This window comes from Chanodichthys erythropterus, chromosome 8 (genome assembly GCF_024489055.1).
Source record: "Chanodichthys erythropterus isolate Z2021 chromosome 8, ASM2448905v1, whole genome shotgun sequence".
In the NCBI taxonomy this organism is placed as follows: domain Eukaryota; kingdom Metazoa; phylum Chordata; class Actinopteri; order Cypriniformes; family Xenocyprididae; genus Chanodichthys; species Chanodichthys erythropterus.
In genome coordinates, this window is record NC_090228.1 from 12,288,202 (window position 1) to 12,302,603 (window position 14,402).

Here is a 14,402-nt window from a genome sequence, read left to right on the forward strand (position 1 = left end):
TTATTTTAAAGAATGTTCCATAGTAATTTTAGTATCCATAGTATTTTTTTCCTACTATGGAAGTCAATGGCTAACATCAACTGTTTGATTACCATCATTCTTTAAATATCTTTTGTGTTCAGAAAGAAAGAAAGAAACACATACAGGTTTGGAACAACTTGAGGGTGAGTAAATTATGACAGAACTTTCATTTTAGGGTGAACTATCCCTTTAAGTGACGATTTTTGTTTTGTTTAAAAAATATTTTTATCCTTTTGCTATCTAAAGTACTGATTTTACTGTACAAAATTTGTGAGGCATGTTGTCACATTAGCTCACAGACATAAAATAGCATGTATTGAGCTAAAATAAATACATATATATATATATATATATATATACATAAATGTGCGATAGATAGATAGATAGATAGATAGATAGATAGATAGATAGATAGATAGATAGATAGATAGATAGATAGATAGATAGATAGATAGATAGATAGATAGATAGATAGATAGATAGATAGATAGATAGATAGATAGATAGATAGATAGATAGGAGACTCCAAATGTAAAGGTATCTTCAAATCTTTTTATTTTTCTCTCTCCTCTTTCTTAAACAATGCATAGAAAAAGACATTTAAGACTCTACAATTATTCGATTCCAGACTTCATAACACCCTTACACAAGAGACATGTTAATAGTGGTTTGCCTGTTGTTAATCAGTAGATGGATCGTCCCGAGATTGTTGGACTTGCAGTCCCTTCCCTTATGAGTGGTTTCAACAGCATCTCAAGTGAACTGAACTCCATGCAACGTATACATTAGTGTTGTTGCGAATGGCATGAAATGGATGTTGACCATTGGTTGACATGTAAAACATTCACTCAGATAGACAGGATGGCCATAAACCCCTGAAACCATGAACACTCAGTTCAAGATGTTAGACAACGACATCATCTGGACAAACAGCTGTACAGGCTTAGAAAAATAGTATCTCTGCGGGTTTAGTCTTCACTAGAAGAACATGTAAAATAGCCAAGATGCAGTGAAGCATCACTTTTTCAGATTTGTGTTATGAATGATTCTACAATAATCATATCTCTATAATTAAACAATCCTACATTAAAAAAAAAAAAAAAAGCACAAGACCAATTTTTAAGAATTAATACATAATTAAAAAAAGGTATTGGAACATTTTCAGCACATTATTCTTGGCAAATCCTTCATTGAAATCATTCCTATCTTATCGCTACAAGGTTCAGTGGCTGTCAGAATACTGATGAACTTCTCAAATTATTTATTTGGTCACTCGTTAAGAAATTTTTCAACCCAATCAATCAGAAAGTTAATAAATAATGCTTATGGAGGCCTTACAGATACAACAGATCTGAACTTCTGACCTTCCTGATCAGACAACCGCTCGGAGCAAGATTCACGGGCGTTTTCCAAACATAAATCTTGCCTAATCTCCAAAGCCAATTTCCTGGACAAATATTAACGCTACTCCTCAGCTAAAATGTAATTTTACTGGAAAGCTACCATTGAAAGTGCAATGTATACATGGACTAGGTTAGCTTAAGGGTTTTTTTCTTTAAAATTTTCTTTTCCTTGAAAAATCAATATCTATTTCTGGAAAACAAACACTAAATGGAGTGTCTATTTCAACAGTATTGCACTCTATATCATAATCTTGGCTAATATGCAAGTAAACAGCATAATAGTGTTAAAAATGTTACCAGGAACATCACAGACGGCATCCTTGAATGCAAGAGAAGCTTCGTAAAATACATTCTGGTGGACCTCAATCTGTGTTCTTCGACATAGCGTATCATATTGCAAGCTACAAAATGTAATTTCACAGGCTTAGTGTTTTTTTTTTTCTTTGTGCATAGATCAGTCTATAGGGCTGTGGTCTAGAGATGAGTCAAGGTAAAATGGATATTCGCTTCAGGACGGGATTCATTAGACTAAGTGGAATGTACCACGGTAAATCTCGGAATAGGAAGAGGTTTAATCTTCATCGCTACCATCCCCCGGCGCCCGTGTGATTCGACGGCCACCCCTCTTCCCGGTTGGCCCCTTGGGTTTGGCAAAAGCTTGCTTATGCGCATGCTGCTTGGGATGGACCTCTTCATACAGGAAGTCACTGGTTAGTTCATCACCATTGTCAATTTCCAGCTGAAAGGATGGAGAATTAAATGAGACAGGTTGAAAACAATAACATTAACATTATTGTAAATGGTCTGATAGCATATTCATGCTTCCAGGAATTAAACAATGTGATGTATGCTGTAATGTACTTAATACTACAGTAAGAACGGTTCGGCTAGCATATAATACCTTTTTTGCAATTTCAATGCCCAAGTTTCTCTCCACTGTATCTATGAGAGGGTTCTTGCAGCTTGAATACAGCATTCTCTCTCTGATGCTGCATTTATAACCAGGCATAGAGTAAATGAACACTGGAAACACACACACGAAAAAGCATTAAAAGAGTATGAATATGCATTATACATATTTGTTTCTCACAAGCACTGTTGAAAATACTGACAAAAAAATATTATTTGCCATAAGTTTTTAAAATTTGAACAATTCAACTTGAGAGATGTTTACTCAATGTTTAATAAGTCATTTTAATTAATTCACCTTCAATCATTTAATACCCCTATACTGTCCTCTGACATAATACTTGATATAAATTAAGGTAAATTTAAGAAATATATAAACAGTAATCTTAATTTTAAAAAGAATATAGAATTAGAATATCAGTCTTAATTTATATACTGTAAATATATAACACAATGATTACAATTAATACTTTTTTTCAGCAAGAATCCTGAAAAAAAATGTAGCACAATTTCCACAAAAATATTAGGTTTTTCAAACAGAATATTTTCTGAAGGATCACGTGACACTGAATACTGAAAATTCAGCTTTACCGTCAGAGGAATATAATTTTTTCCTGTATTTATGTTCAAATAAATGCAGCCTCACTGAGCATAACAGACATCTTTCAAATACTTAAAAAAAAATAATAATAATAATAATAATAATAATATATATATATATATATATGAAGAGTTTCGTTGCAAAACGAGATAACTCCGTTTTTAACATTTTTGTCAAAACATGTTTATTATTATGTTATCATGTTATTATTTTGTTTTATGGTGCTACTTAGCTGTATTTTTTAAGTTATGAAGGTTTAAATCAAAACAAACCAACTGCAGTTGAATTGATATTAATTGGAATGCACAACCAAAAAACAAGATTTTTGAAAAATTTATCTCGTTTTGCAACGAAACTCTTCATATATATATATTATATATATATACACACACACACACAATTCATATATAATTTTTCATCTAGAAACATTTGATTACCTGTGGACTCAAGGTAGTCTCCTTCATGAGAGTGTTTGTAAAGGAAAAAGTGATACCTAGCCGCATCATTTGGGATCCTTTTAGGCAGATCTTTCAGATCCGTAGGAGTCGTGCTGGACAACTTGATGGATTCTTTAGGAAAATCTATTTCCTGTTAATGGGATTGGCATAATAAGTATCATTGAATAGTTACATGTTGGTGGTTATGCGGGTAAGGGTCAGCCCAACCAGTCTGTCAACATGTTCAGGCCATTATGCACAGGTGTCATTTCTTTGAATGCAGTATACTGTATAGAGCAAAGGAGGGATAATATGCTATTGTACAGAGATGCTGGGAGTGGTGGAGGGGAAAAAAAGGCCTGAAGTACCAGTTGAACGTAGTTAATCCTTTTCTCCCTGAACTGCTCCAGTGCCTGAATAGCTTCTCTCTGCATAGGGAACGCCACTCCCTGAAGAGTCTGCTGCTTTGTGTCAACATGAATGTCTGTCTGCAACTGAAAAACACACATATAACCTTAACAATGTGTATGCACTGGCCTGTAATACCCAAAGCAGTCACAACGGTTGTTAAATGATTAGTTAGAAATGAGCTCTATAATTCATGGTGTGGTTTATGAAACAGCGTTGTTACAAAATGTATAATTCAGATATCCAACTAATGGTATATTCAAATTTGACTTCTGACCCTTGATTAACTGCCATGTCACCAGTGTTGACGAATCTAATTTTCAATCTGATTTTTTTTTAATTAATACTTTTATTTAGCAATGATGCTTTAAATTGATCAAAAAGTGGCAGTAAATAATTGTACATAATAAAAATAAAAATATCACTGTTTCTGCAAAAATATTAAAGGTGCCCTGGAAGCAAAAATTTAATTTATCTTGGCATAGTTAAATAACAAGAGTTCAGTACATGGAAAAGGCATACATTGAGTTTCAAACCCCATCGTTTCTTCCTTCTTATATAAATCTCATTTGTTTAAAAGACTTCCGGAAAACACACGGATCTCAACATAACACCGACTGTTACGTAACAGTCGGGATCATTAATATTTATGACCCCAATATTTGCATATGCCAGCTCATGTTCAAGGCATTAGAGAAGGAAAGGCAGTATTAATGTCTGGATCTGTGCACAGACAAGGTAAGCAAGCAAGAACAATAGCGAAAAATGGCAGATGGAGCAGTAATAACTGACATGATCCATGATAGCATGATATTTTTAGTGATATTTGTAAATTGTCTTTTTAAATGTTTCATTAGCATGTTGCTAATGTACTGTTAAATGTGGTTAAAGTTACCATAATTTATTACAGTATTCACAGAGACGAGAGTCGTTGCTATTTTCATTTTTAAACACTTGCAGTCTGTATAATTCATAAACACAACTTCATTCTTTATAAATCTCTCCAACAGTGTAGCATTAGCCGTTAGCCACAGAGCATAGCCTCAAACTCATACGGAATCAAACGTAAACATCAAAATAAATACTTTACTCACATAATTTGAAGCATGCATACAGAATGCATGACGAACATCTTGTAAAGATCCATTTGAGGGTTATATTAGCTGTGTGCACTTTGTAAATGCACTGTGATATAGTCGAGAGCTCGTGTGGCAGGGAGCAGGCGATTTAAAGGGGCGGCGCGCTGCCAAAATCAGTGTATAGTTAATGATGCCCCAAAATAGGCAGTTGGGGTATCTATGGGGTATTTTGAGCTGAAACTTCACTGACACATTCAGGACACACCTTAGACTTATATTACATCTTGTGAAAAAGCATTCTTGGGCACCTTTAAACAGCACAACTGTTGTATTTAACATTGATAAGAACATTTCTTGAGCACTAAATCAGCATATTAGAATGATTTCTGAAGGATCATGTGTCACTGAAAACTGCAGTAATGATGTTGAAAATTATGTTTTTCCATCACAGGAATCAATATGCGTAATAAAAATGGACATGTCAACACTGCATGCCACATTTTGTGTGCACCCAATGAATAAACTTCCTGCTTTGCCTCTCTGCCTCCTTTCATCCAGGATTGGGACCAGTGTTTCATACACCCATCTACTCAATAAAATCTCTCCTTCAACAAATTAATAAAAATAAAACACCACAAAGCTGCTTTCCTCTCCTATTATACATGTAGATTAGTGTAGTAGTATTATCTTCCTCCCACAGCTGCTGCTCTGAGGGGAGTTCAGCAAGCCTTTTGATTGGTTCATTTAGGCTGTCTTGTCATTTTGAAACAGCCACTGAGGCCTGAGCATATCCTTTTATGGTTTATGGGAGATTTGTATGCACTGCCAGCAGCATCCTTTGCAATTGGTTCCAGGAGCTGGTTTAAATGAGAGAGTGCATGGGACTGAGCTTCTCTATTTTTAGTCAGCGTATGTTTTATCTTAAATATTACATTTACGTTTTTAGCACTCTTTTCAACAAATCATGTTAATACAGTAGGCTTTGACCTGTAAATAGATCAAAACAACAAACTGCATCACAAGATATATGCAAATATATTAGATCAGCAAGCAAAATAACAAAATTACCAACACAGAGCGGAAAAAAACTCTTTAGTTCTCAATGCAGTGTAGTGTACTGGCCTAATGGCTTCTAAAGAGCAGCCTCCGTTAGGAAGTATCTTTTTTTGACAGCTTAACAGTGTTTTACCTCAGGTCATGAAGTTACTGAATACAAAAGGCCTGATGTAGACAGTTTGACCGATGTGGTTTTCACCCTATTTTAATAAAACCTCAGCAGGGCCTGACTAAGGTGTTCACCCATGCTGTGTTTACGCTGATGTCAGCATTACCTCATTGAGTTTGATTTGCCTCAGTTCCTCCTCTGCTGCAGTCAAAGGCAGAGGCGCCGCCTGGGAGCTGAGGTACTTTTTGTAGCCGTTTAGAGAGACATCATCCTGGCCAGACAGAGACGCATTAGTGGGGAAACCTACAGCTGTGTTTCATTCACGAGAGAATTTGATTTAAAGAAAGATGGCCTACCTTCACTGTGCCAAAAATCTCCTCTTTAATGTGGCCACCACCAAACTCTTTTTTCAGCGTGGCCCTCGTAGCAGCATACAACATCTTTTGTCGGACCTGGAAGAAAATATTTGTTTTCAAAATAGGTTTCTGGATTTTTTTTTTTTTTTTTTTTTTTGAACATGCATCAGATAAATTTGTTTTAACAGGCCAACATACATCTATTAACAGAAATGATCAAAAAAACAAGCAAACATATATAATAAACAATATAACAAAACAATATATATAAAGAAATAAATCATAATAAATGACAACATATAATAAGAATACTAGGAGAACATATAGGAGTAGAGTAATAGAGCAATTTTATCTCGCTCTAGATCAGCATGAAAGACTGATTTGGGTACGATTGAGACTTGCCATTTCAGTCTCTCTCTGGTTGTTTAATATTAAAGGGAAAAAATTAGAAAGGCAAATTTCTAACACAGAACCACAACTGTGTGTTTTCTATATCACGTCACCCCATGCTTTTCATAAAACCAAAAAGAAAAAAATAATAATATGAACTGTGAAAGATCTAGATCTTTTCATGAATGCAAAGAGCTTACCTGATACTTATTCTGTCTGTAAAAGACACATTACAAGTGGATCTCCATAGTTATCCACATTCATTTTAGATATACTGTTTTGTTACAACAATAGTACAATATCCTTGATGATCTTATCCACATAGTACTACAAAGCAGGCTGTTTTAAAGGCTTAACTGGGATACTTTTTAAAGAGCTTTAAACCAGGGATACTATATATGGAGTGGATGGATTAAAATGCACTGAGCGATGCCATCTCATGATTTCCTTTGGCCTCGTACCAGCTGAAAGAAGAGGACGGCATGCAAACAAACTCACTGGAGAGTGATCCGGAGACCAGGCCAGAAAGACCCACTCGTAACCCTGGTTGTTGGTGGTATCCAACCGGTAGAGAAGGTACGAGGGCATGTCGTCCTCCACGAGTGGGAGAACATAGCTGTCCCATTCATGGTCCCATTTCTTGGCAGCCCGTTTACTTCCGCCAAGAACTAACTTCTCTACAAGAACACAATGGGAGAAAGGAAAGCGTGATATGAGTCTTTTGTCATACATGGACAATCTTTTTGTCTATTTAAATCTTCTATTTAGTTCAGTCAAATGTAAAACAAAAAAGTATAGAGCATTATTTAACAGTTCAGAGAATGTGAGATATAGAACAAAAACTATATATATATTAGATAGATAGATAGATAGATAGATAGATAGATAGATAGATAGATAGATAGATAGATAGATAGATAGATAGATAGATAGATAGATAGATAGATAGATAGATAGATAGATAGATAGATAGATAGATAGATAGATAGATAGATAGATAGATAGATAGATAGATAGATAGATAGGGCAGATAAAGGAATTTGAAAACCTTCAAAATTTTAGTTATTTTCATAATACGTTTCTTGTTTTGTGTTCTCATAAATGAGGGCCGTTCACACCAAGGCAGATAACTAATGATAAAGATATGGTTTTAAAAATCATTCTAAGTTTAAAAGAATAGCACACCAGAACTATAATGATAACGGCACAGAAAAATCACTCTCACAACAATTATTTTCCAGCTGATGAATGATAAAAACATTGACAGCCAATCAGAACCCACAGCAGATGACAAAACTGCAGTGGGCGTTTACAATAAACAAAATGATATAGTGTGTTGGTGTGAAAGCTAATATAGTTATCATTCTTGGTGTGAATGGGCCTTTAATCTCAAAGTAGCTGTCCGTAACTTTTTTTGTGCTCAAAATGTACAGAAAAATTATATTCATTATTTATCCATTTTCCAAACCATGTTTTTGTCTTATCCCGAATCACTATGGTACACCTATAATAAGTGTTCATATTCAGACTATTTTAGACTGGTTCGGGTCGTACCACTGCGGAGTAACACAAGTACCTGCGTAGCTCCTTATAGACATAAACAGAAGGAAGTAGCTCCGGCTACAATGTTCGTCCGCAAGACCTATGCAGTTTTGTTTATTAACCACTAGAGCGTCAAAAGTTACGGACTGCAGCTTTAACTTGTGAATATAAAATTTAAAGCTTTTAAACATGTTCAATCGAAGTCCAATTGAAAATGTGAGTGAAAAGGGGCAATAAAATACATGGACAATTGTTGTTATGAATAATACCTATTTACAATAAGCTTATTTGAAATTACGTTTGTACTCTGAGGTGTAAAATTAGGTAAAACTCATCTTACCATTTTCAATCACTACTTTGATGAGCCGATATTCTCCATTCCGGGCCTTTGCAAAGATTTCTTTCACTTCCCCGGTAGCTGAGAAGAGAAAGGCAAGAACAGAACACAATGAATCCTTTTATTGTGATCCGAAACAAAGCTGAGCATCTCTGGAAAACGGAATTGAAATTTGGCTGATGAACCAAAGCGAGAAATCTAAAGAGGCATTGTTATAGCGGCAGTTTTTGGACTGCAGTCCATTCCTTGCAGTATGTTCTTTAAAATTCTTTGCAGAAATCCCAATATTACCATTCAAAGTGATCTTTAATTAAACCTTCAGCATAGCTGTATTTGATTTATAGTAATGTGTTGTTGTCATGGTAACACAACGCCATTGCAGTAAAAGCTCAATCAATGTAAACAGATGTCCATTGCATAATGCCTGGCAACAGCTTTGAATAAAGGTGACACGGTTATTACAGCTGGACCTTTGAAACCTGCTGCCTTCCTTATGAGTGCACAATCCTCAACTCCAGTCTGACTACACACACTGATAGTGAAAGACCAATAGGAGTTTATTTGCATGACCATATTAGTGCAGAAAAAGACAGAGTACACTTGACACAGATTCATTGTCTGTCTCTGGTTTGTTTACTGCTAGCTCCCAATAAAACTCTATAAGGCAATTCAGTCTCAGCAACGACCACAACAGGTTATTCTGTTTACAAACAATCGCCAAATAAAGAAACATGCATTATAGCGATGCAATAAACTCCGGCAGACTTATTTGAATCGACGATAAAAGATCGTAAAGGATTTTACCTTGGATGCCGGTTTGATGAGACATTCTGCTTCTCTTGCGTCGGCCGGTTGGTTGATGGTAGTAGTGAAAGAACACGGAAGTAGGAGAATGAACTACAGTAATTTGATATGCATGTCATGTGATGTCATTACGTGGCTCCGCCCATTGCGGCGTAATGTGCGTGTGCTTGTGCTGCTTTTTAGAAACAAACTATAAATGTAATTTTTATAAATATAAAAATGATTACAGAAGTTTAATATGAGAATGTTAAAAAAAAATAAAAGACTAATGTAATAAAATATTTTTTATTCATTTCTAGAAATTCCATTGTTTATTACATTATATTATATTATATTATATTATATTATATTATATTATATTATATTATATTATATTATATTATATTATATTATATATTTGGGTCGCAATCCCAGTAAGGGTTTGGGTTGGGGGTAATTATATAACTAAAAAAGAGTTAGTTTTTTTTATGTTATATAATGGTAAAATTTCTATCAAATACTGAAATTAACACTGATCGAATTGAATTACAACTTCAAATGTGGGACCCCCAGGGGGTGTTTTTTTAAAAAAAAAAAAAAAAAAAAAAAAAAAAAAAAAGTCAGCGTATTTCCACAGTGTAAATAGGGTCTTTATACAAGAAATAGATGCCTTTAAATTTTAGCATGGGGGTCTCTCACACGAGGATGATCTATTTGGGTGTTGAAAAAATATGGTCACCCACTATGCAGTTCATGTTTGAGAGGCACTTGGCATTAGGCTTTGTGCACTTGGGACAGATCTTGTAAGTGGTGGAATTTCTCAAATGCAGGGTGGGGTTGCGAACATCCCACAGACATACTATATAAATATACTGCCAGACTATAGTGTTGATTCAGTTGCTGTGTGTGTGTGTGTGTGTGTGTGTGTGTGTGTGTGTGTGTGTGTGTGTGTGTGTGTGTGTGTGTGTGTGTGTGTGTGTGTGTGTGTGTGTGTGTGTGTGTGTGTGTGTGTTGAATGAACCACAGACTCAGCAGGGAGGGGTGGCACTAGAGCAATGGCAGGGTAATTCACGGTAAAAGCAGACTAAACCTTCCTTGTGAATTAGAGGTTACTGGGCCACAGTGCCAAAGGCCTTAATCAAGATACTCTGTGTGTGTAATAACATATTCTATTTAAAGAAAAAATTTCTATTATTGCTCAAAATTGGCTGCTATATAGGTAATTACTAAAAAGTAATTTAGTTCCTTTCTAACTTCTCTTGAAAGCATTTTAAAGCAAAACTTTTATCATTGAATTCAGCATTCCCAGAAGAGAATGAATTGTAACTTTCCATTCCTCCATCAATTAGTTTATTCTGACCTGATAAAACAATGTATTTTGTAATATTATGTGAATACTTGATTCACGCAGCAGGGGACAATCATTGTGATTTGTGCAGCTCCTGTTTATCTGGTTATGTAAAGCACGCAAAGGATAAGCGAAAGTCACATCTCACAGCTGTGAAAAATGCAGAAAGCCTGGATTTTCACATTCAACATGCTCTGGAGGATCATTTATAATCAATGCAAACTAGGACAGTATACAATATGACTAATAAAATTAGAATCTCATTCAAATGCACATGAATCATAAGCTATTTCTGGAATATGCAGTATACAGTATACAATGGAATAACCAGAAGACCTACTATGTTAGCCAAAAAAAGCACAAAAGACTACAGTACAAGAAAAAACATTTTACAGTCCTGTGCATGTCTATGCAGGCCTAGTAATTACAATAACTGGGTAATACCTTGGTATTAAACCTGAAGAAGTTTTATTTATATAGCATTTAAATTGTGCAATACAATACATTTGCACACCCACATAGACAATACAAACACATAAGGCCACATATATCACATTATCCAAAATACATATTAGAAATGTTTTTAGTCTTGAAGGTAGACAAAGATGATATATTACGAAGTGTAATTTCGGAGCATTAACACTAAATGACCTACCACCTCGGTAGATGAACGTATTATTCTGATCTCTGGAACAATGTTACATAGCAGATGTGTTGATTCAACCGTGTGAATCCTGTGGAGACACAGCGGACAACTGAAAATGAGGAATGGACAAAAGACCAAGCTCAGATGATCTGAGGGACCAGGCAGGAGAGTAGGAGTAGAGTAGATCGGAGGCGATATGGAGGCGCAAGACCATTTAATACCTTAAATGTTAGAAGCAATATCCTAAAGTGAATACGTGGTGCCACGGGTAGCCAGTGAAGATCATGTAGTAATGGAATAATGTGAGCAGAATGCCTAGAGGTGAGAAGTTTTCAACATACTGTAATCTCGCAATAAGTTTTTCGGGCAGACCAAGAAATTGAGCATTGCAATAATCCAGAGGTGATGTGATTAACGCATGAATTAAGATTTCAGCATCAGCTAGAGTGAGAGAAGATCAAAGACGTGCAATATTACGAAGATGGAAAAAAGAGTTTTTAACAACAGAAGAAATATGAGAGGCAAAACATAGAGTTGAGTCAAATAAGACACCAAGATCACGGACAGATGAAGAAGGCATAACATGAACCCCGTCAATTTCAAAGGACAGGTCCATCCTTTTGACTGAGGTAGCAGAGCCAATCATCATTATTTCAGTTTTGTTATTATTTAGTTTAAGGTAATTCAATGCTTGATATTATGCAATAAGCGAGTCAGGCAGGGATGGCCTATCAGAGCTGGTGGTAAGGTAAATTTGAATGTCATCAGCATAGCAATGAAACTGAAGTCCAAGTGGATATATATAAATGAAAAACAGAAGTGGACCAAGAACTGAACCTTGAGGAACGGTCTGTGAAAGCGTAGCAGTGGCAGATTTATACCCTTGTATGGTGATATATTTTCTGTCGCTGATGTAGGAAATGAGTCAGGAAAGAGCTGAACCAGTTATACCGATATCAGAAAGGCGAGAGATAAGTATTTTTAAGTATTGAGTGTGTCAAATGCAGAGCTTAGATCAAGAATAATCAAAATGTTTATTAACCCTGCCTGAACATACCCCTAAATCTAACCTTAACCCAAGAAGGTACTTTATGACACAATTTAAGTATAAGTACACAATATAGCGCACATACTGTAGGTGAACGCGTTATTTTGAAATGAATCTTCCAATTCCGTTGTGATTCATGAACAGGAAGTGACATCAGTCACAATTTTTAACATTTTTGACTTATTATTTGCCAAAAGTTAAGACTTTTTAAACAAAATTAGATTGAAAATGCAAGTTTAGTTTGATTTTCAAAATGATAATGAGTACAAAATAAAGTCAGTTTTGCTTACTTAAACTTTGAATTTCTTAACTTAAAAATATTGAGGCAACTGATTGCCTCAAATGTTTTTGGGTTATTTGGGTTTACAGTGTGGATGCCATTTATATGCAATGTGAGGATGTCATGTGTCGTACCTTATTTACCCCTAAAGTATATATTAGTACCTTACAGTGTACCTTAATGTATAAAGTGCACATAATAGTACCTTAATCAATATTAGAATCTTTTGAAAAGGTACCATGCAAGTGACCACTTTTGTGCTATTTTTATTTTCTGAGAGTGTACACAGTATTCAGTGCATTCTGCTCAGTATTCAAGTAAACTATTCTAATAACTTCCAATAGCATTAATGCTGGTTTAACCACTAGGTGGCGCCATTATCCTTTACGTTTTTGGAGCTCCTCTAGACTCCTTGCTTTTTTATAAGTTTAGACTCCATATGAACTGTAAATCCAGGGAAGCAGTTGCAGATTGCAGTATTCACTTTCTACAGATCTTTCATTATATAGACTTAATAGAGAGTGTGAGTCTTCGTTTAAAGCCACCTCTAAAACGCAGTGACCCAAAGCAAACAAAAACTTGATTTAAATGCACATGACAAAGTTAACACACTGTCATGAGATATATATACCCTAACAGTCAAGAAGCTTCTCATGCAAGTACACATAAAATCCCTAGTACACACAAAAGGCCCAATATTGTCTGGCCTCCCTATAATGGGAAAATAAATAGACCCATCCAAAGCTGCCATCAGGTGTTTGTCCAGAATTGAAAGGCTATATCAAGACACATATAGAGACCATAACTCAAGCTGTCTCATTTGTTTGAGTGTGTGTACGTGTGTGTGTGTGTGTGGCTACGGCACAGACTGAGAAAGAGAATGAAAATGTGTAGGCTCATGTTTTTTGTTTGTGTGTGAGCGTGGGAGGAAGATACAGAAAGGTAGAGAATAGAATAGTTAGAGCCTGAAAAGATATTTCTGTCCTTGACTATGATATTAGTGTACATATATGCATAGGCTTATAAAAGCACCTACTGTAATGAGGCACACTGTATGCCGACACTGAGCTACTGTATATGGATCCAGCTGTTCAAATGTCATTACTGTAAACCATCACTACAGGAAAATCCCACCATTCATCCTCTAACCCAAACCAAATTATATCCCATAGAAGATGTTATACCGGTGTTTGAAAGATCTGCTGGAAAATTCACAGGCATTAGTCAGAAAATGGATGAATGCTTTCTCATTTTATCGCCACTGAAAGCGTTCTTGCCTTCATCCGTCACTGGGCTCCTGGTATAGTGGCTTTGGCAACGCACGGCTGCTTTATTGCTTATATCCAGATGGACATCACCAACTTTTGGTGCTTAAAATTTCATGACCTTCAGCAGCAGAGTAGGAGATTTATGGTCACCGCATGACATCAGTGCTACATTTATGAAGGAGGTTCATGGACTTGAATTAATAATCAAGTGTGTTTCATTTCGCCATGTGATTTGAAGCATTTTGTACCTACCAAGGCAATTATTGTCTCTCTGAGACATGTTGATCTGCCAAAGTGTGTGTTTACATGGGGTGTAATGACTATCTTGATTTTGAAATCATTTTCAAGTTGTGACTTCAGCATACTTTCATCAATGAATCA

At 35.5% G+C, this 14,402-nt stretch overlaps 1 protein-coding gene across 1 annotated transcript; it reads right to left on the bottom strand.

The window, feature by feature from the left end:
* Positions 1–1,089: 1,089 nt before the first annotated feature.
* Positions 1,090–9,550, bottom strand: twf1b (twinfilin actin-binding protein 1b). The gene is made up of 9 exons (XM_067391845.1): positions 9,453–9,550; positions 8,652–8,729; positions 7,268–7,446; positions 6,380–6,475; positions 6,190–6,294; positions 3,740–3,865; positions 3,372–3,522; positions 2,326–2,447; positions 1,090–2,163 (listed from the first exon to the last, which is right to left on the bottom strand). The coding sequence occupies exons 1-9, from the start codon at positions 9,475–9,477 to the stop codon at positions 1,996–1,998; spliced, it is 1,050 nt and encodes a 349-aa protein (XP_067247946.1). The 5' UTR covers positions 9,478–9,550; the 3' UTR covers positions 1,090–1,995.
* Between the last annotated feature and the right edge of the window lie 4,852 nt (positions 9,551–14,402).

Bases quoted from the DNA above. Each gene is read 5' to 3' on its own strand.
- twf1b (XM_067391845.1), bottom strand. From the start codon at position 9,477: ATGTCTCATCAAACCGGCATCCAAG. The intron at 6,476-7,267 runs GTGAGTTTGTTT...ATTTTCTTCCAG, and splicing joins GGTCTCCGGATCACTCTCCA to GTCCGACAAAAGATGTTGTA. The intron at 3,523-3,739 runs GTACTTCAGGCC...TCCCATTAACAG, and splicing joins GGATTAACTACGTTCAACTG to GAAATAGATTTTCCTAAAGA.